Source organism: Pogoniulus pusillus, chromosome 7 (genome assembly GCF_015220805.1).
Source record: "Pogoniulus pusillus isolate bPogPus1 chromosome 7, bPogPus1.pri, whole genome shotgun sequence".
In the NCBI taxonomy this organism is placed as follows: domain Eukaryota; kingdom Metazoa; phylum Chordata; class Aves; order Piciformes; family Lybiidae; genus Pogoniulus; species Pogoniulus pusillus.
The window spans coordinates 7,954,161-7,978,278 of NC_087270.1; the positions used below are offsets into that span (position 1 = coordinate 7,954,161).

General features: G+C 40.1%; 1 protein-coding gene across 1 annotated transcript in view; it reads right to left on the reverse strand.

Annotated features, from left to right (window-relative positions):
• The window catches only part of FAM83B (family with sequence similarity 83 member B), a 46,570-nt gene that overhangs the window by 12,226 nt on the left and 10,226 nt on the right, over positions 1–24,118 (reverse strand). Inside the window, exon 3 of the mRNA XM_064145811.1 lies at positions 143–307. Within this exon, the coding sequence (XP_064001881.1) occupies positions 143–307 (165 nt within the window). The remainder of the gene's footprint in view (positions 1–142; positions 308–24,118) is intronic.

Consider the following 24,118-nt stretch of genomic DNA (forward strand, 5'->3'; position numbering starts at 1 on the left):
CTGAAAGCTTACCTAGTTACACATCGCTGTTAACGTGAAAAAACAGTATTTGATAGGCACTTTTTGAGTAACAGTCCCTTTGGAATAGGTTGAGGAGAAACAAGCAGTGAATGTTCATGCACAGGAATCCAGGAAGCCTTACCCTGAGCCTCTGGACCTGACAGCCTTGCTTCTCTGTCATTTTCAAGAAGTGGCTGAAGTTTGACTCATCAAGCAGGAGATACACTGCAATCCCTCTAGCAGATGCCTCCACAATTTCTCTGAAAATATCCACATCTGTAAACATATCCATAACAATGGCAATGACCTGAAAAAAACAAACAGAAAATACACAAATCATTGTAGTGCATAAAAACCTATGTAAAGCTCTTCACTGAAGCTTACCCTTGGCAGCTAACACTTATTGACGGATCCAGAAAGTCTAGTGGAACACTCTTCAAGACCACTGGAAGTTCTTGAGAAGTCAGGTGATTGCCAGTGTGACATATATCACAAGTATCAAAGTTTGACAATAAGCTGTGTTGAGAATGTGTATTGGTTATATGAAGGAAAGGAAATCTAGTGGAAGAGAAAGGAAGGGGAAACAGCAATATGAAGATACCAGAAAACATTAAACCATTAGAATACAACTACAGTGTACATAGAATCATAGAATCAACCAGATTGGAAGAGACCTCCAAGATCATCCAGGCCAACCAATCACCCAGCCCTAACCAATCAACTAGACCATGGCACTAAGTGCCTCATCCAGGCTTTGCTTGAAGACCCCCAGGGACGGTGCCTCCACCACCTCCCTGGGCAGCCCATTCCAATGCCAATCACTCTCTCTGTGAAGAACTTCTTCCTAATATCCAGCCTATACCTACCCTGGCACAACTTGAGACTGCGTCCCCTTGTTCTATTGCTGGTTGCCTGGGAGAAGAGACCAACCCCACCTGGCTACAATGCCCCTTCAGGTAGTTGTAGACAGTAATAAGATCACCCCTGAGCCTCCTCTTCTGCAGGCTAAACACCCCCAGCTCCCTCAGCCTCCTCATAGGGTTTGTGCTCCAGGCCCCTCACCAGCTTTGTTGCCCTTCTCTGGACATGTTCCAGCACCTCAACATCTTTCTTGAATTGAGGGGCCCAGAACTGGACACAATAAAAAAGGGGGCTTCTTCATCTTTCATCATCTTCTCTAAAGCTAAAGGCTCAAGAGGTTAAAGAACTTAATAAACAGACATTGAAGAGATGGAGGAATTGAAGATTTCAGGATTCATACTGATTCACCACTCTTGCTGGGACGAAACTTCCTGAGCTGGTAAGAGCTTTGCTTAGGAAGATCACAGTGCTGAGTACCTGCTACTGCTGCACTTCAACCTATAAGGATAAAGAATTTCTGATTGGGAAAAGCAATGTTCTGCTGCTTGTATTTTGGAGATGATACACTTCTGACATATCATTAGCAATTTGGGAAGAACTAACAGGTAAGCTTTATATGAACTAAGAGTAGGAGAACAGATGTCAATTCAAAAGATAATATTCTTATCCTCTGAAAAGTTCCAAGGAGATGTCTCAGGCGCAAATTAAAATCAAATAAATTCTTTCACGAGTATCAAATGCTTTACCATTTTCACTAATCTTTAAACTATTTGTATCTCAACTTTAAAGGTGCCGTCATTCAGTTAAAATCACTTCATCTGATTCTGGTGCTGCAACACCTACCTCTCCCAGAATAGTAAATGCTGTTGCAGAGGCTCAAGTCAAAGACCCGTGTCCCATCAGTCATCTGAATTATCTGCTTACAACTGAAAGACTCACTCATGCCAAACATACTTAAACCACTAGAAATATTAATGAGAGCTGGCCTAGAAAGAATAGAAAAACAATGCCATTAGGGAATGCAAAAGGAGGGCTTGGCCAACCATAATGTGTCGGTTGGCAATAAACCAGACTTTGTTAAAACCCACCAGTCAGAGAGTAAATGAACAGCATGAAATAATCAGATTCTCTCCAAGATCTTTGATATGTCCATGCACTGCCTCATTCATTTGACTGATTGTTTTGAAAATGAACTTAAATGTGATTTTTAGCTGTACAAATTATAGTAATTATTTAAATTTGAATGGAAAAGACTGAAAGCCACAAGTTTTTCTAAGGACCCTATAACTTTCAGACTGTGTTTTACATTGTCCTTGTTTCTGAGATATACAACAGTGAAAGAACATGGCAATCCTATTTATTCATCCATCTTGTCTCACATTTGAGTAGAAATCTGCCAAGACAGATCAACTGTGCTAGATACAGCCTAGAGAAGAAAGTCCTTTCTCGGATAGTTCTGTTTCATTACCTGTGCCCCTTTCCCTCCGAACTCCCTAATTTCTTCTTAACCTTCCATCTTCTTCAGACCTTTCAAAAATATGTGCTCATTACATTTGAGAACCTATTTAAATATAAGAGGGAAATCCTGAATGGATTTATTAGTGCACACTGACAGAAATATATGAAATATTCAGAATCAACAGTGCAGCCTTCAAAAATCACTGTAACATTTTCCTATAGCAGATATAGAATCAACCAGGTTGGAAGAGACCTCCAAGGTCATCCAGGCCAACCTAGCACCCAGCCCTAGCCAGTCAACTAGACCATGGCACTAAGTGCCTCAGCCAGGCTTCTCTTGAACACCTCCAGGGACAGTGACTCCACCACCTCCCTGGGCAGCCCATTCCAATGCCAATCACTCTCTCTGGCAACAACTTCCTTCTAACATCCAGCCTATATTGATTTATTTGCAGCATCTCAGGTCACAAAGGCTGATAGAGCAGAAATATATGGAAAGGGAAAAAAAAACCAAACAAAAACCTAGAACTCAACACTGACTACAATGTTCATACCTATCTTTATGAAGAGGTGAGAAATAAATGTGTAAGCAAGCGGATCAGTAAGTTGGTGGCTTGAGAGAGATGCATGCACACTGCTATTTGGGAATGAACAGGGAAATCCTTATTGTTTTCACTAGCAGAACTGTTTTAAAAGCATCCAGCTTATTGATTTTGCAGATAACTCTGCAAAGCATCAAAGGAGTCTTGTAAGAAAAACTAGGTTTCATTTCTAGAGTTGGAATAGGCATTGCATTTTGAAACTTAAAGCTTGTGCTAGCTGAAAAGTGCCCACTAGATTTAAAGACATGTATGCAAAGCCACAGTAATGACCTGACAGCCACTTTTGCATTCCCTGGAAACCAATGATGATTCTTGTTTGATGCCCTCATTCTCTTGCCTGTCCACTCTTAGCAACACTCAACAAATATAGTCAATACAATTAGGCTCAATTGCTAGAGTAAAAAGTCATTTACTAAAGGACTTTATTAGTTAACATTACTAAGTGATAAGGTAATTTCTGTATACTGATTACTACAAGTTGGACTGCTTGGTTGATTGTAAACTATAGATTTTGACACAGAAAGTGTGGATTCCTTAAATGTCACAGCATACAGCACATTTCCACACAAATATTGTAAAGTTGAAGTGTTTTATTTAATTTGCACAGTACTGAATAAAGTAACAATTTAAAACTTCTTATCTGTAAATTATCAGATCATTTCAGTTAAAAGTTTTGTCATTCTTGAGAAGCTTTTAATAATCTCCAAGTTCAGGAAAGGGCTGACTCCTACATTGAACACCAGTGACAGATACACAGGTATTCTATGGGTGAAAATAAACAGCTATAGCTGAAGTATCTTGCAAAACAAGAGCTTAAGTACACGACAAAGTAACACCACACTGGATATTATGAGACCACACATGGAGGCTGATGCTCAGTTCTGCTATCTATCATATTACTTGAGCAGCCAATGCTCTGAAGAGGTGCTAGTCTGGGCCCATTCACAGATTTGCTTCACCTTCAGAAACTATTCAAAGGCTTACACAGAAAGAAGTTGCCAATCTCAATAGTACAAATACACCTATCACTAAACATCTCCTGAATATGTTCAAGGGAAGGCCACCAAGATGCTCAGAGCTGGAGCACCTGCCCTGTGAAAAGTGCATGAAGGAGCTGGGTTTGCTCAGTCTGCAGCAAAGGTGGCTTTAGGGAATCTTATCAAAGCCCCCAGTGCCTTACTGGGACGATCTTAAAGAGATAAAGCTGGGCTCTTTACCAGTGGCAGGACAAGAGACTACAGTGAAATGAAACAAGTAGTTCTGACAGCATATAGGGAAAAACCCTTATTCCCACAAGGAGAGCCCAGCAGTACAGCAGGTTGCCCAGAGAGGTTGTCCAGTCACCATCTTTGGAGGTTTTCAAGAGCAAACTGGATAAAGATCTGAGCAACCTGGTCAGATTCTATTGCTAGCCCTGCTTGAAGCAGGAGGTTGGACTGGAGACCTCCTGAGGCTCCTTCCAACTGTAGACCAAGTCTACAATTCAATAATTCAGAGATGTTCACTCCCATCACTGTCCAAGCAAATTTTGCCATGCTTGGTAGCAATTATGAACTTTGCTGTGAGGCTTAAAGAAACCAAACAGAGCCTATAAATGAACAATACTGTGAAGTAAAGGAGATGTTTCAGCTTTACTTCCCCATTTTTGATAAGAAAAAAAATCATTGGATTTTAAACTTCACTTTTAAAGTTCAGGACATCCAGTCCAAGCTAGCACCCAGCCCTATCCAGTCAGCTAGACCATGGCACTAAGTGCCTCATCCAGGCTTTGCTTGAACACCTCCAGGGATGGTGACTCCACCATCTCCCTGGGCAGCCCATTCCAATGCCAATCACTCTCTCTGGGAAGAGCTTCCTCCTAACATCCAGCCTGGACCTCCCTCGGCACAACTTGAGGCTGTGTCCCCTTGTTCTATTGCTGTAAGTCCCAGAGATTTCTTTCAGTAATGGTAGAATCAATTATCCATCCATTAATATGGTTTAATTTACCTTGATGCAGTGTTATTCTGTTCCTGTGTTTTGTCTTTGTGGAATGCAGAAAAGTGAATCATGCACTTGAATACTGAGTTACTTTGCACAGGTTACTGAGAAACTTTTAAGTGCATTTATAAAAGGTGCTTGATTGACAAACTTAAGAAAAATGATAACTGATTTTGAAGGTGGAGAGAACTAAAAAGGAAGCAGATGTATCATAAAACTACAGGTTTGTTTCAGTTGGAAAAAAGCTCTAAGATTGAAGCCATTAAACCACATGCCAAGGTGCCATGTCCACACATTTCTTGAACACCCACAGGGATGGTGACTCCCTGTGCCAATATCTGACCACTCTTTCTTGCAGCAATGAAAGTTTACTTAACATGCAACCTAAACCTCCCCCAGCACAATTTCAGACCATTTCCTCTTCTATCAGCTGATACTTGGGAGAAGAGATGAACTCCCACCTCACTCCAGCCTCCTTTCAGGGAGTTGTAGGGGCAATAAGGTATCCTCTCAGCCTCCTCTGAGCTAAACAACCCCAGTTCCCTCAGCCACTCCTCACCAGACCAACCTTCCAACCTCTGTGATCATACATGAGCAGGAAGAAGCAACTAAACATAGAGGAGCTCAGCCCAGCCAGCACCCATAAATGATGTTAGAAAGACCATCAATTTTCTAGCCTATCAAACCGGGGGGCCACCAGGCCCCCCGGCCTTTGATCCCCTCCACCATTGACCCAGTGCACACCAGGGGCACTCACCGGTGATGCCAGGAGGAGGATCCCTCTGCCCAGTTGGGCAAGCTTAGGGCTTCTGCCTTTCCTGGGGCTGATTATAAAGGGGAGTGGGCAGGCAGGGCAAAGTGGACACACCTGGGGTGGGAGGAGACTAGCAGAGCCCAGGTGCTCTGGGTTTGGGGGAAAAAAGGGGAAAATGCAGTGTGGGCAAATATAGTGGAAAAGGGGAGGTGGTGCTGAAAGAAGGGAGATGGAGAGGAAAAGGATGGAGAGGAAAAGAGGAAGAAGGAGGAAAGAGGAGATGGAGAGGAAAGGAGGAAGATGGGGGAGAAGTGGGATTGAAAAAGCCCTAAAACTGAACTGTGGGGAGGGAAAAGAAAAGCTGATCCTGCTCTGGCAGGGGGTGTGGACTAGATGATCTTTCAAGGTCCCTTCCAGCCCCTAACATTCTGTGATTCTGTGACATCAGAATCAGCTCTTTCAATAGGCATGTACTGAAAAGGAGGCCCAGATGTGACTAAGGGCATTCACTGCCAGTGCTTTGTAAGTCTATTTTGTGAAATACTGACAGCTTTATTGCCCCAGTAGCCTCACTCCTTTCACAAGCACTAATTTAAGGGCTACCTTGCAGAGTGTGTCATTTAACACCTCCTTCACTATAAACACTAAAAAGAGGAATCCTCTAATGCCACCATTTCCTTTGGTCAGGCTTTACAAAGTGACATGCACCATTATAGCAATAAGGTATGAAGGAATAATGCTGAAGACCTACCCTACACTGCAAGACTATCAACACCTCATAGCCTACACAAGGTTCACTTAGAGCATGCCATGACATCAATTCATTGTGCTCTGCAGGGCATTTGAAAAGCACCACTTTTCCTCACCCCAAGACTGAAGAACCACATTTCTGGTAGAAATGTCAACTTCTTTTTCCTTGTCCCTGGTACTTCAGTGAAATTCCTTTCGGAGAGAATCTCCTTGCAGCACTGGCTTGGCACTATCTGGATCTGGCCTTCCTCACAGAGCAGGCATGTCCTGATGTTTGCAACTGTGCAGAAAGAAGATAGTATTGCACACTGTGGTCTTGCTGTTAGCAACAGGAGTCAGGCAGTTGTGATGGTTTGGGTGTTCCTCACCCCCCCACACTTTGGAAATCACCCAGACTAGACTCAGCCAGCTCTGGATATTGAATGGAGCTTATTATTTACAGCTTAGCTCAACATGCAAGCAGATATTTACAGTATATACAGTTACAGAGAGAAATAGACAAGGGAAGAGGTAACACAGAAACACAACAGCCCTCCCAGAAACCTGAGTCCCCAGGAAGGGCTCTCAACCACCCCTTCACCTTCCCCCTACCCCTCTCAACCTTACCCCAGTCCCAAGGAAGAATGGAGGTTCGGCCAGGGGCTTAGGAAGCAAAGTGGATTAGGAAAGAAAAATGGAGAGTGTGGTTAGAGTGAGAGATGCAGCTCAGAGCTCCCCAGCAGGAGAAGTTGAGTGCCTTATCTATGTTTTGATTCTTATACATCTCAGCAAGCCAATGAGTGAGGTAGACATCAGTCTTGTTTTCCTTCCACAGCCTATAATCCAGTTCTTCTCCCCAAAACATTCTAGCTAGGCTCAAACTAACACAGCAGTAAGCAGACTGGGTGAGTTTGAGGCACCAGAAAAGACAGACAAATGTTGTGATCAGCGACGATGGTCTTCACGATGGTAAGCTACAAAATGCATACCACAAACTACTGAGGGGGGTTTAAATTATACCATGCTGTTGTTTATGGTGAAAGGTTTAGATCCACTTTATGCTTGCTGCAATTTCTATTAGCTACATCTTAATGAAACATATTCTAGCCATACTTTATGACACTGTGGCAAACAGCAGGGCGCTTCTAAGATGATCGGTCATTACTTTTGCATTAATTTTCTACATTAAATAGAGCCCTGGAATGCTTTGCACAACACACCCTCTCATTGCAAAACATGCTTTGAAATCACTGTGAGCTGTGCCTGAGTATCTCAGGTCACCTTCAGCCTGGCTGAATGGCTGAGTTCTTATGTAGCAACTGCAGCATCCTCAGAAGTCTTGAGATAAATGTCAGAGTAGCATCATGGTGGGAGCCCTCCTGTATCAACAGGGTTTAGAGACAGTAATACAAATAGTAATCAAGCATCTGAGTATGACCCTTGACTGGAGCAATGCAGTGGAATAAGTAAAGATTTTCACTTATGCAACCTCCATGAAGTCAATGTCATTAATTGTAGTAGATTATCACCAAAATTGACTCCCTAGGATGGTATTTCACAGAATCACAGAATGGTATAGGTGGGAAGGACCTCTGGAGACCATCTAGTCCAACTGCCCTGCTAGACCAGGACCATCTAGAGAATATTTGATTTATTTAACTTGCCTCTGCACTCAGAGAGCAATAGATCACAACTGTACAGTGTACTTCAAAATGTTCTTCCATTACTGCGGTCTTTACAAGCAGTTTAATTGACTACAGAGAAGTCTGGCACTTTATTATATCTACCTCACCATCTTCTTTCCCTTCTTCTGCTCCAAAAGAAGTTTTCACTATCAATTGTGAGGACACAGCTCAGAACTGGATATATCTTCTATTCTGATCACCAAGCCTCAGTTTATGATGTCACGTACCTCCTATGCATGTATTTTAAGGTGAAAACTAGATGTAAGTGGAATGAAGATTAACTTGGATATGTACATTAGCAGTCTTCAATAACCTGAACTGCCTCTCTCTGTAATGGGATGTTAGACACACTCAACATAAATGATAATTCATAAGAAAAAAGTTGCTCTTCAAAAAATTAAACTACAAGTCTAGGCCAAAAAATACATGGAAAAGGCATGTAAAATACTCTGAGAAAATTATGAACACAGGCAACCAAGTAAGACACTACATAAATAGTTCAGCTGTGTTTAAATGTATTTAATTGTGTAGCCCACATGGCAAAGCCTCATTTGTTCTAAGACATGGAAGAAAGATGTGTGGCAGGGGAAATTTCCAGCTCTTAGTAATGTTCTGTTTGGTAACTTCAGTGCATCTTACCATGCCTCTAAAATAAGCAGATCAGAATATCCAGATTAGCACTTCTACCAATAAAAATAAAACCAACATGAAAGAAGAATTCTCTAAACTATAGAGAAGACTGTTTTCTCTGAAAAGCAAATGTACAGTAGACTTCTGCATTACCTTGCAGAAAGGTATTGCAGGCTGAGGCAGTGAGTCATACATGAGCTGTTTTAAAATGACACTGGCATTACCTCTTCAAATTCATGCAACTGGGAATTCTGCAGGTGAGTATCTTGCAGAATGTACAGGAGCTGTGCTAGTTTGAAGCTAGCTAGAATGCTTAGGTGAGAAGAAATAGATTACAGGCTGTGAAAGGGAAACAATGGTGATGTCTACTTCACTCATAAGCTTGCTGAGATGTATAAGAACAAGAGTAAAAACATAGATAAGGCATTCAGGCACTGCCTAGGCTCTGGGCTGCATTTCTCTGTAACCTCACCCACCGTCTCTATGATTAATCCACTTGCTTCCTAACCCCCCTGGTTGAACCTCCATTCTTCCTTGGGGCACAAGGCAACATCTGGAGTAAGGTTGAGGGGTGGGAGAAGGTGGAAGGGCAGTTGGGAACTCCTCCTGGGGACTCAGGTTTCTGGGAGGGCTGCTGTGTTTCTGTATTACCTTTTACCTTGTCTATTTCTGTATGCAACTGTATATACTGTAAATATCTGCCTGTATGTTGTGCTAAGCTGTAAATAAAAGCTTCATTCAATTTCCAGAGCTGGCTGAGTCTAGTCTGGGTGATTTCCAAAGCGTGGGGGGGGGGAGCAGGGAACACCCAAACCACCACAGGAGTGAACTACATTCACTCTATAAATGTGATCTGTATCTATGGGTTTGGTAGTTGTTATTCTGGCTGAAAGATTACAGCAGCAGCGGTGATAATTCTACTGAAGCTTTACTTTTACACATGCAGAATCGAGTTTCAGCAAGTCACAGAGACAACAGGAATGAAGTGGATATTCTGGGGATTCTTTCCAGGGACTTTCCATGAGCTATTTATAAACCTAATCCTTGGAAGAATGGATCTGCAAATAAATAAATGCTGCCTATCAACTGGCACACCATAGGTAAGAAAAGATTGACCAAAACCTGTAAAGAACTGCCATACATGACTAAAGCAACAAGTACTCACAATGTTCCTTTTTAACTCTTTCTTTTCTGCTTGCAATGCTCCTATCAGTGCCTAAACCAACTGTGGTATCTAACAAGCAAGCCGTGCTCTGTCACTGTGAACTGAGGTGGGCAGAGATCCTACAGAGAAGCACGCAAGGCAGCACAGATAATCCTTGGCACAACAGCAAGAATGCGTTTTGGAGCTTACTCTGCCCTTTCTTCTCTTGCCATTGCTGTCTTTGCTCTGTTCCCAGTGCCATGTGGGCTGCAGCTGGTGAGGCAGAACTGTAATATTTGTGTTTAGCTTTTCAGAATGTTCTTACTTCAGTTGTTATTTTGGAAAGCTGCCATGATTTTCCTGAGGAAAGCAAACTCCAGAATTTCTGACAGCCTCCATCTCAGGTATACCAGAATGGAAATTCATGGCAAAACTAAAAAGGTACTTCTGTAGCCTCTGGCTTTCTCTACGATGAATTTCAAAGTCTTGCTGCTTCAGAAAGAGTTTATTTAAAAGGATATTAACAACTTTAATAAGTGAGTTCTCCTTGGATACCTTAATATTCATGGAATGTTCAGGCTACTTGAATTAATATTATAATGTTATCCATTTTAACTTTGTAAGGAGTTCTCATTTATTCATGCATGCATTACTTGGTGGCTGCCTCCAAACTAACAATGCACAACCACGTGATAAGACTATTTCTCTTTTACGTGACAGTATTGATCAGAATTGAACTCTTAGTACATTTCACTTTGTGCGAGTTTGAAGCTAGCTAGAATGTTTTGGTGAGAAGGACTAGATCACAGGATGTGGAAGGAAAACAAGGGTGATATCTACTTCACTCATAGGCTTGCTGAGATGTATAAGAATAAGAATCCAAACATAGATAAGGCACTCCTTCTGCTGGGGAGCTTGGAGCTGCAATTTCTCTGTCTAGCCTCTCTGCCGACTCTCTGATTAATCTACTTTGCTTCCTAACCCCCTGGCCAAACCTCCATTCTTCCTTGGGACTGGGGTAAGGTTGAGAGGGAGGTGGGAGAAGGTGAAGGGGCAGTTGGGAGCCCCTCCTGGGAGCGCTGTTGTGCTTCTGTATTCCCTTTTCCCTTGTCTATTTCTGTCTATAACTGTATATACTGTAAATATCTGCTTGTATGTTGAGCTAAGCTGTAAATATAAGCTTCATTCAATTTCCAGAGCTGGCTGAGTCTAGTCTGGGTGATTTCCAAAGTGTGGGGGGGCAAGGCACACCCAAACCATCACACACTTCTTAATCTGCCATACAGCACTGAAGACTTCATATGACAACCTCAGAGACCAGTCTCAGTTTTGAGACTTGGGCCAAGTAATTAGAGTACCAGTAAGTGCTGTACATGATCCTGGGGGAGATTCTGCCTGGCCAAGGGCAATATGACTTTACTACTGCAGTTAAGAACTCTCTCAATACCTGAAACTACGACTGTCTGCCATAAACTGCTATGCACAGCTAAGAACACGGGAAGAGGCTACCTCAGACTTAGGGTGGTGTGGGGTGTAGAAAGCAAAGGAACAAAACCACTTTTAACAATGTAGTAAGAGGGTCCATTCAGACTGCTCCTGCTTACAAACAGCCTTCACAATCAAGGCAAATTAGACTGGGCACCAACATTTCTGAGGGCTTCTTCTGAGATTTCATTCAAGAAATACTCAAATAATCTGAGGCTTATCAAAGACTTAGAGTCTGAGATTTCAGCTACTCTATGTAACAACTCTATAATTTATTTTCTTATTCTATTTTTTCCCCTCCATTTTTAGAGTGTGTTTTGGTGATTTGTCTTGGAACAGGAGTGAAATGAAGTTCTGAGGCTTTCCCACTGCTCTTCTCCATCTCCTCAAGAATTCTGTATTATAAGCACACTGTTGACACTGAATTCCACTTTCTAATAGTTTATATATTTAAAAACACTGGGCAACGTATGGAAAACCACAATATTAATGAACACCTACAGGCTGCAGACCTCACAAAACCAAGCAACATTTCTTTAAAGCAGACAACTTCTCTGGCATTTGTTAATTAAGATACATAGAAACAACAAAAGATTCTTTTAGTCAAAAGCAGACTTACAGGAAAGATTCTTTTAGTCAAAAGCAGACTTATAGGATGAAAAGATGATTCAGAGTCACTTTTCTAGACTGGAAAGAATAATTTTACTTTTAAGTTTGCTTATGCAAGAGCTGCTGTCATCTTGGGGACCTTAATAGTAAACCGATGTTTCTGAAATGAAATGGGAAGACCTGGATATCTAATATTCATGTTTTATAAATAAATGACATATTTGAAATATTCAATGCTGCTGGTACCATATTTCAGACCAAAAAAATCCATAAAATATGATATTTAACTCTATCATACTGCCCTTGTTGTTATTTACAGGAATAAATACATACTACAGGTACTCTGAATGCAGACAGGGACTTCAGACAGAGATAGAAACACTGTTTCCATAGTAAAACCTGGAAAATAAAGAAGGAATGTGAAAATAAGTGTTTCAAAAGCAGGAAACATTAATTTTTCTAGGCTTCTATGTGCAGGAAGAGTTTGGCAGATCTAACTCAGGACACAAACCTGATGCGTTTCAGAGTTGCTTATGATTCAGACAGATTTTCAAATGCCTACATGCAGTAAGTTAACCACAGTCCATGATGATGGGTTATCAAACATCTTTTAGCATGCAGAAGAATAAAAGCACACAGTTGTGGAGGTCCTGTAAGCCACATACTACTAAGTCCATCAGCCACACCAAGGTGACTTTGCAGCAAGTGATAGAACTTCATTAGACGATTATTTTCTACCATGTGACTGAAATCAAATCTAGTTTGGATGGCAACACCCAGTTGATAAAAAAACACTCAACTGCCAGATTTCAAATTAGTGGACGCCCACAGACCAATGAGCATGACCTGATTATACTCAACATTGAAAAACAAGCCCTAATTATATCAGTAGTTGTTGGAGGTTAGTCCTCTATATACATGTAAAACTTCCTCTTCCAAAAGGAAAATGTCATAGTCCTAAGCAACACTGCTAGTGAAAGTGTCTCACAGATAAATCTAGAAGAAAAAGAAGAATGAAGAAACATAAGTTTTTGCAGAAGACATCACTAAATGCCCACAGAAGCCAACACTAAATGCCCACAGAAGCCCAACTGAGACTAGAACAAATTCTGGTTAAAAACCTCCCCTAATTCACAGTTTAGTGAATCACAGAATCATAGAATCAAGCAGGTTGGAAGAAACCTCCAAGATCAGCCAGGCCAATCTAGCACCCAGCCCTAGCCAGCCAACTAGACCATGGCACCAAGTGCCTCATCCAGTCTTCTCTTGAACACCTCCAGGGACGGTGACTCCACCACCTCCCTGGGCAGCCCATTCCAATGCCAATCATTTGCTCTTTAATGTGGAGAACTCAGTCCTAAGAGAGGCTCTTATTAGTCTTTGGAAAGAAGTGTCATAATCTCCTTATCTTATAATGTTAAGAAGGAACATTACAGTCCATTGGAATTGAGTAATACTTTTAAACCAGCTAAGACCTAGTGAAGGAATTCCCTTCTCTAATGTTGGTCATTTGTAATTAAACTTTTGAGTGTCAGGGAAATAACTCTTATGCTCAATATTAACAAATCAGTTTCATAACCAAGTTGTTTGTTCAGCCTGATTTCTAAAAGTCAATGAATGCAGAAAAAAAAGGCTAACCATATATTCAGGGAAGGCTAAGTAGGTAAAAAATTTCCCTTATTTCATTCTTTCTCAAGATTGCAGATTTTGTGTTCATCTTCATACAGATGATTAAGGTCCAGCACCAGACTCATGGGGTGTACACACTAAAAGATTGATTAATGGCCAGATGTTTAAAACAATTGTCCTGCAAAAACACTTTTATCATGTGTGAGTACTTCTAGCAGCTTGTAGGACTCAATGGTATTAAAGATCCTCATTGATGTTGCAGCAGTGCAAATAAAACCACTATACCACTATAATTTACAAGTATGGCTACTTCTGTTACACTCCTCCATCTGTCCTCTTACTGCCTTCCTCTTCCTTACCAGTCTCTTGACTCCCTTCCCTTTTACACATCTTTGCTCCTTTCTTTTCTCTTTTCTTTTTCCATTTCTCTTTTATTTTCCTTTTCTTTTCTCTTTTATTTTCTCTTTTCTTTTTTTGTTTCTCTTTTATTTTCCTCCTTTCTCTTTTCTTTTCTTTTCTCTTCTCCTTTTTTTTTTCATTTATTTTCCTTTTCTTTTCTCTTTTCTTTTCCCATTTCTCTTTTATTTCCCTTTTCTTTCCTCTTTTCTTTTTTCATTTCTCTTTTATTTTCTTTTCCTTTTCTTTTATTTTCTCTTTTCTTTTATCTTCTCTTTTCCTATTTCTCTTTTATTTCCCTTCTCTTTTATTTTCCTTTTCTTTCTTTTATTTCTCTTTTGTTTTCTCTCCTCTTTTCCTTTTTTTTATTTCTCTTTTATTTTCCAATTTTCTCTTTTATTTTCCTTTTCTATTTTCTTTTCACTTTTCTTTTTCTCTTTTCTTTTTTTCTTTTCTGTTTTATTTCTCTTTTATTTTCCTTTTCTTTTCTCTTCTATTTTGTTTTTTCATTTCTCTTTTATTTCCTTTCCTTTCTCTTCTCTTCTCTTCTCTTTTCTCTTTTATTTTCCTTCTTTTTTCTTTTCTCTTTTGTTTTTTCATTTATCTTTTATTTTCCTTCTCTTTTCTCTTTTATTTTCCTTTTCTCTTCTCTTTTCTCTTTTATCTTCTCTTTTTTATCTTATTTTTTCTTTCTTTTCTTTTCTCTTTTATTTTATTTCCTTTTTTCTTTTCTTTTCTTTCATTTCCTTTTCTCTTTTCTTTGTCCCTTCCTGCCACTCTCTCTCTTTAAAGAACTTCAAAGGCAGTTGAGTTTGAAAAAAAAATTAAATCTCATTTTGGATCCTGACTGTGGGCTTAAAAAGGACTCCTCTGCCTTTTAAGCAAGCTTTAAAATATGTCACTTTTTGTTACATATTTTATGACTGTATCATTATTACATTCACAATAAAGATTTTGATTCCTGCTACAGAAACGATTTACTTTGCTGCCACCAATTTTAAACTCTACAGATGCTCTCAATTGTGTTTAAGGAGATATATTCAAGCAGAAATATGGTTAGGGTAAACCAGAAACACACATAATTCTGGCTGTCTAAAATTACTTGTCACAGGTGAGTGATGAGTCAGTATCAAGGAAAGAAAACAATTATCTTGTATAAATACAAGGGGAGGAATAATGAGAAGCTTCCTCAGGGTTTAACTCCAACAAATTCTCTGGTTTTCCAGTTCAGCTACATGATGTAGTAAAATGCATTTATAAGTTCAAATATCATGTGTAGTAATATTTATGTTGCTAAAAACCCACAACAGCAATGATGTCAGACCGCTATTCTGCATGTGTCACAGGCAAAATATGTGCCTGTTTCTGTCCATATGGCACACAATTACATCATGAAGACCAAGCAAACAATCCAACCAGATGATTTTAACTATTTATTTTTTTCAGCATGGTGCCTCTTGAGCTGGATTCGTCCCTGGAGAAGGAAAGAAGATTACAACAGCTGCTTAGAGCAGCTACAGTTAATGATGCAACACACTGCTAATGATTGTGTGCTGGCAGGCTGCATTTCAGTTTCTCCTATTTTAAAGACAGGTTGTAAAGGTAATTAATTAATTATTGCTGCAAATCATATTGAGATCCTCAGGTAAAATCCATTACCCTGGCATGCTAGATTATTTATTACAGATTAGATGAAAAGGAAAAAAAGATGCTTGCAGACTAGTCTGAAAGCATCAGCAGAATGTCCTGAAGATAAGAAAAGATTCATCTAGGTAATAAGTAATTATGTGCAGCTTTTCAGAAGAAAACAAATTCATGTTTTTATGCATATTACCATATGGAGCAAAATGGTTGAAATAGTAGGGAAACAAAAAAGCTCTGCACAAACCTCCAGTAAAGCAAACTGAAATGAGGCCGATAAGCAATTCTACAAATCTCATAGACCCCAGTGGAGTGCACAATGAATTGGAACTAAATGAAGGCATTAAATGAAACTTAATTCCTGGGTCAGGTGCAGCACTTAAAAAAATTATAAACCAAGAGGGGAACTACAAGTAAAATCATTACTATTTGAATTATAACTTTGGTAGTAATATAATGCCTTAAAAATTATATTACAAACTAAAATAATAATTCCACTGTAAAACCCTCTAAAAGATTTTAAAGAGAATCCTGACAATCAAAGGTAAATCCTCCACAGATGTAGAGGCATTTAAGGGAGTAACAGGTAAGAAAGAAAATGAAGATAAACAAGTTCCAAAAATTAAAAGCCTTTCTGACAAGGTTTTGCTAAACTTATCTTTTAATCTCCGTGAGCCAAAGGTTGAATAACCATCTTTGTCAGGCAACAAGCCATACAGATTAAAAAGTATTTTGGTGATCCTATTCTTTTTGAACAGGCAGTTAGTATCACATTACACTGATCTGCATGCAGCTCCTCAGCAAGGCCACAGGAGAAATATTAATTCATCATTTGCAATTTGATAATGCAATTATGCAAAGTGACAGGAAAGATTAAATGGTCTTTGCAATAAAGTCAGATCAGATAATCATAGTGCTCCCTCTTTGATATTTACTAGTCTGTCATTTAAATAGGAAAGTTTACTGTTCAAAAGTTTGTTCAGTGTATTCATAATATTTTCTTCAAGCAGAGTCTCTGGTCACTTTCCTGATACGTCTGAGGAGAGGCAGCCACACAGTCAGGCTGCAGGACAGAGTTGTGCAGTTCAGAGCCCATTGCCCCAGCCACGAAGGGACGTTACCATCCTGCACACACCCTTTTTAATCAGTCTCACAAGGCTAATGTGAAGCACTCATTCACAAATGAATAAAATGAATGCTTATTCAAGTAAGTGAGTTATCAACATATAAGTAACTGAACCCTTTAGTCAACGGAGCTTAGTGACCAAAGTTTTATTAGTGGGTAGAAGAGAATACATTACTGGAACACATACAACTCCTGATGTATGCTGCGTTACCAGTTCACACACACCTTTCTCAGATTCAGGTAATGATAATCAAAGATCTAATCTGAAAGCTTGCTGAACACCTGCAAGAAATGCAAAGCTCCTGCTATGACAAGGGGGTTTCTTCCAAAACATCACAGCAGGCACCTGAATTCAAGAATGGAAAGAGAATCATTCTGAGGGGCACCCACTGCAATGCTTCAGTAGCTTTCTCTGAGAGAGTTGATGCCTATCTGTATCAGTAAGGCCCTTGCAACCACATAAATTACCATACTAAATAGATTTACATCTCAGGGATATACATGGTAGGAATCATGAGAGGTAGAGAGGGAAAAGTTTGCTTTTTGTCACCAAAAACAGTACCTAACTGTAAGGAAGAAAAAGCAGAAACAAGAACCACTGGCCAAAACATTCCTGAACTTAGATTAACCCACATTCTGTTGGAAAATTTGCTATTGAAAAATGTGCCAAGCATTCCAATAGCTTAATATACTAGATGACTTGAGCTGCTTCAAGTAAAGATGGAGATAAGATCTTGCAGTACCTCTGTGGAAGAGAGGTAAACATTTTATTCCAGCAGTACTTTGCTGGAATAACTGCTTTTTGATGCGAACTAGTGCCCTTCAAATAAACATTTGTTTGTATGAAGTACCTCTCTGATCTCAGAAAAGATCTTCCCTTGAGCAACCCACCCACTCCAAATTCATGCTAACAAGGCTCTCCATACCAGACTGCTATGCATCTTGTGTTCTTGTGCTTTCTGTAGTAGTGTGTGCCCACCTGCATGTAAACGATTGCACACAAAAGTGTTCACATTGAAAAAGAAATATTCTATTATTTGCATCTTTCAAACCAGCATTCCATTGACAATATGGCAGGAAAAAAAACCTGCATTCATTCCAGGTGTAATAACAGAATAGCTTTTATCCTTTTTTCTTGCTCACTTGAAAATGTGTGCATCTTTTGCTGTTCTTCAGAGTCTGTCCTTGTAATTCTGAACCTGTTCTCAGGTATCGGTGCAGTCTGCACTCACTAGAGAGATGAGGTGTAGCTATCAGGAAGAAATCTTTCAGGTTGTTTATCATTTTTGGTCAAATGTGAGCATTAGCTGATAATTAAAGGATACTCCAGTCTCTTATCAGTCATAAAAAAAGGACAATACAGATAATTTCAATTGACAAGGGAACAATGTTTGTAATGAAACAAGAGTCAGGTATGTAACAACTAAGATCCGTGACATTTATGCAGGTAAATGAGAATTTCACAGTATCACAGTATCACCAAGGTTGGAAGAGACCTCATAGATCCTCAAGTCCAACCCTTTAATTTGTTGAAGTGCAACCTAAATTACAAGCACCAGTACAAATGAACAACAAAGAAAGGCATTTCTTGTTTCTCAGCTGCACAGAGGAATATTGTGAGGGAAAAGTACAAGCAGAATACAGCCAAATAATAAAGAAGCAAATGACTCTCTGATTGGTATTTGGATAGGACACTAATACCTCTGACTGAATACTCTGAAGCAAACAATCTCATTGACAAGAACAAATGCATAAATATTAATTTTTTAAGTATTAGAAGAAGATGAATTCCAGCTTAGGCTCTTGAAACTATCCCTAGCTACATGAGTACCTCAAACTATCTACATTTTTGCAAATCACTCTGAGCTGCTATTCACATTTATAGATGGGAAGTCTGTGTCCTAAGAAAGAAAATGTATATAAACTTTCCAAGTCCCAGACCAATGTTTTTAATCACAATGCTTTTATTCAGCAAACATGAAAGGATACAAGCAATAATGTTTTGGGCTTTTTGGTGGTTTGGGGTTTTTTTTTTAAGGATGTAAAATGTCTTTGCATCAATAAAGATTTATGGAACTAGAAAAGCATGTGTATTATTCCAACAAAGCATTTTAGCTAGTGCTAGAAATTATTAGCCTATAAATATATATTTTAATACATATAAAAATATATTTTAATATATATAAAATATATATAAATATATATTTTAGCAGCCTATTGTTATTTATGAAAACAGTCTCAAGTTGTGCTGGGGGAAGTATAGGTTGGATGTTAGGAGGAAGTTCTTGCCAGAGAGTTATTTGCCTTTAGAATGGGCTGCCCAGGGAGGTGGTGGAGTCACTGTCCCCAGAGGTGTTCAAGACAATCCTGGATGAGGCACTTAGTGCCATGGTCTAGTTGATTGGCCAGGGCTGGGTGCTAGGTTGGAGTGGATGAGCTTGGAGGTCTCTTCCAACCTGGCTGATTCTATGAACGTCCCAATCATCCACTGCATAACTAAAAGAACCCTAAAACTTAATGAAGTCTGCTACTTCTCTTTCATAAAAGGCTCAGAAAAATTACCAGAAGAAATAAGCAGCTTTTTAAATTCCTCTGAAATGACTTATAATAGCACTTAAAATCCACATGGGAAGCTTTTCATATGGAAAGCACAAACCGTTTCACAAATGTGGGAATAGCATTATTGCATCTGGTTTTATCTGGGAAACTGAAAATATATAGGCTGTGCACCTCCATGTCACACTGCTACCCTGGGCAGGGACATCAGAGTCAGCCATCATTGATTAGTTTTGACTAGACTGAAAACAGTCCAGTCACACTAAGGTGATAGTCTGAGCAGGAGAAACACCCTGCTCCTTGTGAATCCCCTTGCTGCACTTCGTTGTGCCATGGGAACAGATCCTCAGAGGCTAATGGCCTCTATTTGCAGAGAACCTGAGCATCCCAAAGTCCCTCTGAAATCAATCCCTGCAGCTATGCAGCAGCCCAAGCCTCACCTTGCCCTCCAGTTGCGCATTCAAAATTCTCAGCACTTTCTCTTTTGGCTGACTGTCACGTTGAGTGATGAGACAGGGAAGCAGAAAGCTCAGGTAGGTTTAGTCCGGGCTTGCTGAATAGGTTTCATCAAGCAAATCCTAGCATTTAGAGAAAAGTGATTGCACAAAAAAAAATCTGATCTCCTGAGCAATTATGAATTAGTTACCCAGAAGTACTGGTTGAAAGACTAGCACCCACGTGTTTTAAAGTCAGATTCATTTTTCATATCAGCTCTTGGAAGATGCAACACTGCCAGGCTTGTGCTGTGCAGGGTGTCAGATTTCGTTATCATAGTGGTCCCTTCTGACATCACAATCTGTGAATCTCTTTGTTTTATCAAGTTCTATTAATTTTGTAGTCTGGAAATGGATGCAAAGATGAATAGTGGGAGCTGAAAAACTAATAACAAACTATGGGTTTTTAAAGGATACAAACATTGATTATAGGCTCATGTTTACTCAGCTCTTTTTCAAAGAGCTTCCCATAAAATCAAATAGAAGATCATATCTGAAAAAGAAAACGATGAGAGGATCCCTGAAGAGAGTAAGTACAGAAGACTGATTTATACAAAGAAATCCATTCATTACAATATAATCACTACTGGTCTTAGGTGGTGAGATCATGTATTTATGACCAAGCTCAAAATGAAAGGCTTGCCACTGGAATTTTGAGACAACGAACCCTGAGTGTAGAAAGTCTCCCTGAATGCAGAAGATTCACATCCTTCAACATTCCAAGCACAAAGCACCTAATTTGCTGCCCCAATTTCCAATCAGAAGCGTTCCAGCAACTGAAAGAGCTAGCAGATAACCCTGCTCCTTTGACATGCCTCCTTCCAGTTACCAAGGACAGCATAATTTTACCTTCCTTTTTGTCCTTCCAAAAAGCACCTGAAGTTCTGTCTTTGCGAGGCTCTAAGATTTACACAGAGGAGTTCTCAAGAGCGTATTACAAAGCCACTATTTATCTCTTATGGATTTCAAGTCAAAGTACTGGGCCCATCCTTGAGATGGGAATCCTGTAACAGGAGGTTAGAATCCTATGTTTGGACTGCACTTCCATCAGTAAATTTTATTTATGCATAATAAATCTAACTGGATTTCTGACACAAGTGGCTTAATGCCATTCAGCAAGCCTGGAATTAATGAACCAAATAACTGATGATATTACTGCAATTGTACACTGCATCATAAAATCTACCACAAAATACGAAGATATTACTGCTGACAACATAGTCCTAAAACATCAAATAAGGTGACAGCAAATAAACAAATAGAAGAATCAGTCATCATTCCCAGTTTCATCTCCAGACTTAGTTTTCTCATTTCAAAAGTACCTCCTTTGAGCTTGTTTTTTGCTACATTTAAAAGCAGCTTCCTGTAGACTTGTACATGCTACTGTAAGAGTTGGAAGTGATGATGGTTGATAATTTCTGGCCCATCCTCAGGAAGCACAGATTACAGATCTCTGTCACACATGCTGTGCAGCCACATATACCTGCCTATTATTTAAAAGAAACCCACACCGTTCACGACGACTTTTCAGGCAATTATTACATGCCTGTGCTAATCCACCACTAGGCAGTGCCAAGAAATTATCAGACCAGCAGACAGCTTCAGCTATTATTGTGCTCTGTCATGCTGGATGGAGACCTGTTTGCTCTGACAGGCTGCTCCCCCTGGCATTTGAGGGAAAGCAGATTTGCTGGCTGACACTGACATTTCTGTTTGCTGCCTCTCATGTGTCTGATCAGGAGGTGCAGCTCACCACCTGTAAATTCTGAACAGCTGAAAAAGGGCTGTTCCTTGCTGGGCATTTCTTGAGAAAGGGCCCACAGAGAACCAACAAATGCTCTTATTCTATGCTGGTTATTTTATCCATTCCTCATTGCCATTTCTAGCTTACTGAGCATCAAAAGCCTAGCAGGAAAACACTAACTACAGTATTTCTGTAGACTGATACCACTCAGATTCACATGAATTAGAAGGTGAAGTCTAGTGCTTTACTACTGCTGAAGACATAGAGGGAGTTTATCCAGCTAAAGCGCTTGGCAAAGAGTGCCTGCAGCTCCAGGAAACAGCATGAAGATGTTATACTTGCTGTTTGAACTAAAGGCACACCCATTTGACTACCTGAATGCACAATCCTGTGATATTGTTCAAGCTTGGATAAAGTAGATATCAAAGTTTTCTTTTCATCTCGGAGAGGTACAGTGCATAGACTCTTATATTAGCCTATCACCCAGCTTCATCTCTAACAGCAAGATCGCTGGCAGAACTGAAAAGGCTTGAGGAAATTGGCGGCTGCTGCTGCTAGCAAAAAATCCTGGATGCAGCAGAGAAGCTTTCTGAAGATAGCTTTGTGACCACATGCCTTGCTGAGGAGAGCAGAGGTCATAACAGACCCTGTTTGTGAGGAATTTGTTCTGGTTCCCATCTTCTGCAAGGTCACTGCAAGCATGCCAGACCAAGAGACAGAATTGGTTAAGGTAATCAGTTCTTAGCTAAGGTATGAGAACACCCTGTGTATGTCTTGAAGATACACCCTCTTTATCTGAAGATAAGACTTTAAGCTGTTGCAAAGTAAGCACTCCAAAGCTACAGTTATATACCAATGCAGACTTCTTTTTATATGGAGCACTGCTGTTCCTCAGGAATTAGTTTTCATAACTATAAACGTGCACCCATGATTTTTTTTATCAAGTAAATCCACAGAGACAAGAAAATAAAAACTTATTATGTGGCCCCTACTTGCTCTGAGTACAGTTTGCTCATGTATCATACTTCCCAGGTTTTGATTTACAACTGTACCTCTTTTTGAACTGTTATATATATTAACTTAATGTTTTTATGGCTCACTATTCTCTCTATAAAACTGCATGCATTTGTCACCTTCTTTGATGGTTAAGGATGAAGAAGAGCATATAAATTCTGAATTATGTTTACATCTTCAGAAAACAAGCATCCAGGAAAACATGTCAAAGGCAAGGAAAGCAGAGATGGATTAACTCGCCTCCTGCCATTTCTACACTTCTAATGCAAGGAGCACTACTGTAAATTCAACTGGGTACTAATCAGTGGATTGTATACTTTAAAACTATTACCTTGTTGATCAAGCTACACACAGACCTTGCAATTATTTGTCTTGACCAGCTCTACTGAGGTGAGTCATTTTATGGATGTCTGCAGATCCTACTATAAAGTGGTAGACTCAGCGCCAGTTACACCCCGTTATGTTGCGGCCACTGCTTCTTTCCTCCCAAGGTAAATCACCACAAGATTTTAAAGAGTAAAAGCCCCCTGAGGTCTCAGGCATGCTGACAGCATTCAAATAGAGACTTTTAACTTTTTTAGAGCAGAGTAACACTCCTTTATTAGGAAATACAGACATACTTTATCAACAGGCTTAAAGAAAGGGCGTAATCACACCGGTATCGAGGGCACAGTTTGCACTTCTTTCTGAGGAAACACTAAAAAAGTGTACTTTGACTCCTCTGTCACCTGTGCTGCAATACTTGCAGTGCTTGTCACAGACAGCATAAGCAAACAGTACTGGAACAGTCACAAGAGAGGTAGAGACTGCTACTCAGATCTGATATATGGAGGAACTTTAACGTATATAACACAACACTCCGTCCAAACAGCAACATTCTGAACTGGCAACTTCCCTTGGCGTATTTTTGCTTTTTTGTTTTCTTCTCTGACAGCAGTTTTCCACTTTCCATGTAGTCTCTACCACACTGTATTACACAAATACTGCTGCAGTACAGACAGCATAGAATCACAGAATCAACTAGGTTGGAAGAGACCTCCAAGATCATTCACGCCAACCTAGCACCCAGCCCTAGCCAGTCAACTACACCATGGCACTAAGTGCCTCATCCAGTCCTTTCCTGAACACCACCAGGGATGGTGACTCCACCACCTCCCTGGGCAGCCCATTCCAATGCCAATCACTCTCTCTGACAACAACTGCCTCCTAACATCCAGCCTAGACTTCCCCCGACACAACTTGAGACTGTGTCCCCTTGTTCTGTTGCTGGTTGCCTGGCAGAAGAGACCAACCCCCACCTGGCTACAGCCTCCCTTCAGGTAGCTGCAGACAGCAGTGAGGTCATCCCTGAGCCTCCTCTTCTCCAGGCTAAACAACCCCAGCTCCCTCAGCCTCTCCTCATAGGGTTTGTGTTCCAGGCCCCTCACCAGCCTTGTTGCCCTTCTCTGGACACCTTCCAGCACCTAAACATATAGTTCCCTGCAAAATCTGAACTTTAATTTTCCCTATTCCATTTTTAAATCCACCAAGAAGATGTGATATCTTGACAACACATTAGCACAGCTGTGGCATAAAAATGGC